The following is a 2,503-nucleotide window of genomic DNA, read 5'->3' as shown; positions in this document are numbered from 1 at the left end:
CTCCGGACCTTTACTGGTTGATGAGTTTCTTTATTCAGACCCGCTGAGTTTTAATGGGTTACCTTTGGCCTAGTGGGAGTGTGTCTGCTGGGATTTTTCTACGGTATAAATGTTTGTACTGAGGTTGCCTCAGTCAGAGTCCTATCTCTCCCTCTGAGGACGTTAAATTAATTTGAAGCTTTTTTCTCTCCGCAGCGGTTAGATCAGGTGAGATGAGGATCTGAGTGCCTCTCTTACCTCGGCTGTCTCTGAACCTCTCTGCTGGTCGGGCGGCTCTCTGTGTTCTTCCGCTGTGTGATGAGGCGCCTGAAACGGTTTGATCGGCCGGGCTTCACTTTCCTGCTCGTCATCAGCTGAGGGATGGGGTCCAGAAGCAGGAGGCGGGGTCCTCTGGGGGCGAGGGGCCGGCTGGGCATGACGGGTCGGGGGAGGATGATGGTGTTTGATGCAACCGGACCGATCCTTGGACCTCACTGCAGACTTTTTGGTCACAGTCTTCGGATGCTGCTCCATGCCGCCTCCTTTGACCCCGGGGTCCATGTGCTGAGTTTCACCCCCCCCTCTTCCTCGACCTTTACCCTGACGCTCTTTCCCCTTGTGCCCCCCGTGGGGTGGCTCAGACTTCTTCCCGGCTCCTGATGCGTTCCGATTTCTTGGTATGCGAGCTTCATCTTCTCTCTTTCTTTCATGCCCTCCCTTTCTAACTCTTTCACTCTCAGCTCCCTGATGAAGGCCGGTGGGCCTTTCAGCTTTCCTTTCTGTCTCATCTGCATCCTCTATGAATCTGGCCCCGTCCAGCACCTCTTCAAAATCATCTCCATCATTGAAAAAGAACCCGTCTCCTTGAATTGTTTTCATGGCTCCTCCTGCTTCATCTCCAGCGATGGGAGCACAGTGTGACTTAAACCGGTGACCCACTCTATACGGCTTACCGCCTGATTGTGGTCGCTCTAATTTCCTGGTGCTGTGATAAGCTTTCGGAGTCATGGCGTCAGCAGAAGGATCCTCATTACTCTCCTGGGCGTGCTGCACCCCCCCGGGACCGTGCTGGTTGTAGTACCCCATGTTATTAGGCCCCTGTCTGTTTAAATGCAGCACTTCATCATAGTCTTGCTCCACGTCTGAGCCGACGTTGTCGTACTCGGAGCACGCGTCGTCCATGTCCTCTGGACTTGGGTCACAGCTCATGTAAAAATGCTTGGAAGGAGCAGGAGGAGTCAGCTGCTCGTTGTCGTCGTTCCTCAAAGAACAAGGAGGTCGCTGAGTGTCCTCGCTCTCTGATCGCTCCTCCTGGATCGGTTTGGCAGGTCCTGCATCGGGGCACAGCTGAGGAACAGGAGCCAAGGCTTTGGACATGGTTACTGGCTTCTTGCCATGAGCCATAACTGGCCCCCTTTCAGTTTGCTACCCTAAACCCTGCAAACAGCAAAAAAAACAAAACAAAATGCATGGATAAGCTTCAAATCTATGGATTTCTATCAAAACATTATAAATTTCATAAAAGACCATCATTACAAGCAGACCAGGGGCGTAGCAAGAACATTTTTATAAGGGTGGCCAGGCAATAACCGATGTAAACTGTGGGGTGGCCGAAAGCGGATCGGAACCAGAACCTCACGGTCAATCTACACTGTTAAACAGAAAAATTAACGAGCAAAACATCCATATTTTCTGAATGAAGACAAATCATACTCCTACAGCCTAACAAATAGACGCATATATTTCAAAATCCGTAATTTATAAATAAAACGTATAGTGAATAAAACTCAGTTTGGAGTTCTGGGGCGTAAATCAATCATTGTCATTACTTACCTACTTGTTTCAATGAAAATTCTGCATAAAATGGATATTTACAAGCACAAATATCTACATAAATTATTTGATATTTTTTTTATTTCAGTTTCTATTTATCTTTGATTTCACTGAAGACTTCTAGATGACTTGCAGAGACACATATTTTTCTCTTTACCCCATTTAACACAAAATCTAGCTCTGAAAAGAGCATCAATCCAGTACTTATCATCTTTGATGTTTGTATATTGACGTGCATAATTAACCACAGGAAAAAAAATGTTTTCAATATTCCACTTGAGAATATCACTGCTGTATCTGTATTAACTCCATCTGTATTAGAAGCGAAAAAATGGTAGGGGTGGCCACAGGGGTGGCCAATGATTGGCTAAGGGTGGCCATGGCCCCCCATTTAGCTCCGCCCCTGAAGCAGACTAATTGTTTTTTTTTATTTCTTGTCTCCATATGTGTTGTTAGTTCTGTTTATACTTGTTTCCTAATCAGTAAATACCCGTAAGGTTGTTTAAAAAACAGATTTAAACTTTAACTGAAATAAAAGTCATTGTAATAAACTCCTGTATTGATTGATAAATATAATTCCATATAGCGCTGACATCATAGAACTGCTGTTATCGCTATATCAAATACTAATTCAAATTCAAAGGCTTATGACTTTTTTAGTTTCTAAATGTTTTATTTATTTATTTATTTA

The 2,503-nt window shown here is 44.9% G+C and overlaps 1 protein-coding gene across 5 annotated transcripts in view; it reads right to left on the bottom strand.

The window, feature by feature from the left end:
- Positions 1 to 2,503, bottom strand: part of LOC107087392 (amyloid beta A4 precursor protein-binding family A member 2-like) — a 21,708-nt gene that overhangs the window by 15,605 nt on the left and 3,600 nt on the right. For all 5 annotated transcript variants that reach the window (XM_015378957.1, XM_015378960.1, XM_015378959.1 and 2 more), the window contains exon 2: positions 238 to 1,416. In XM_015378957.1, the coding sequence (XP_015234443.1) occupies positions 238 to 1,383 (1,146 nt within the window). In that variant the 5' untranslated portion in view covers positions 1,384 to 1,416. The remainder of the gene's footprint in view (positions 1 to 237; positions 1,417 to 2,503) is intronic.

Source organism: Cyprinodon variegatus, unplaced genomic scaffold (assembly GCF_000732505.1).
Source record: "Cyprinodon variegatus isolate N-32 unplaced genomic scaffold, C_variegatus-1.0 Scaffold183, whole genome shotgun sequence".
Classification (NCBI taxonomy): domain Eukaryota; kingdom Metazoa; phylum Chordata; class Actinopteri; order Cyprinodontiformes; family Cyprinodontidae; genus Cyprinodon; species Cyprinodon variegatus.
Note: the sequence above shows the minus strand (reverse complement) of the source record. Positions and strands in the feature narration are given on the sequence as shown.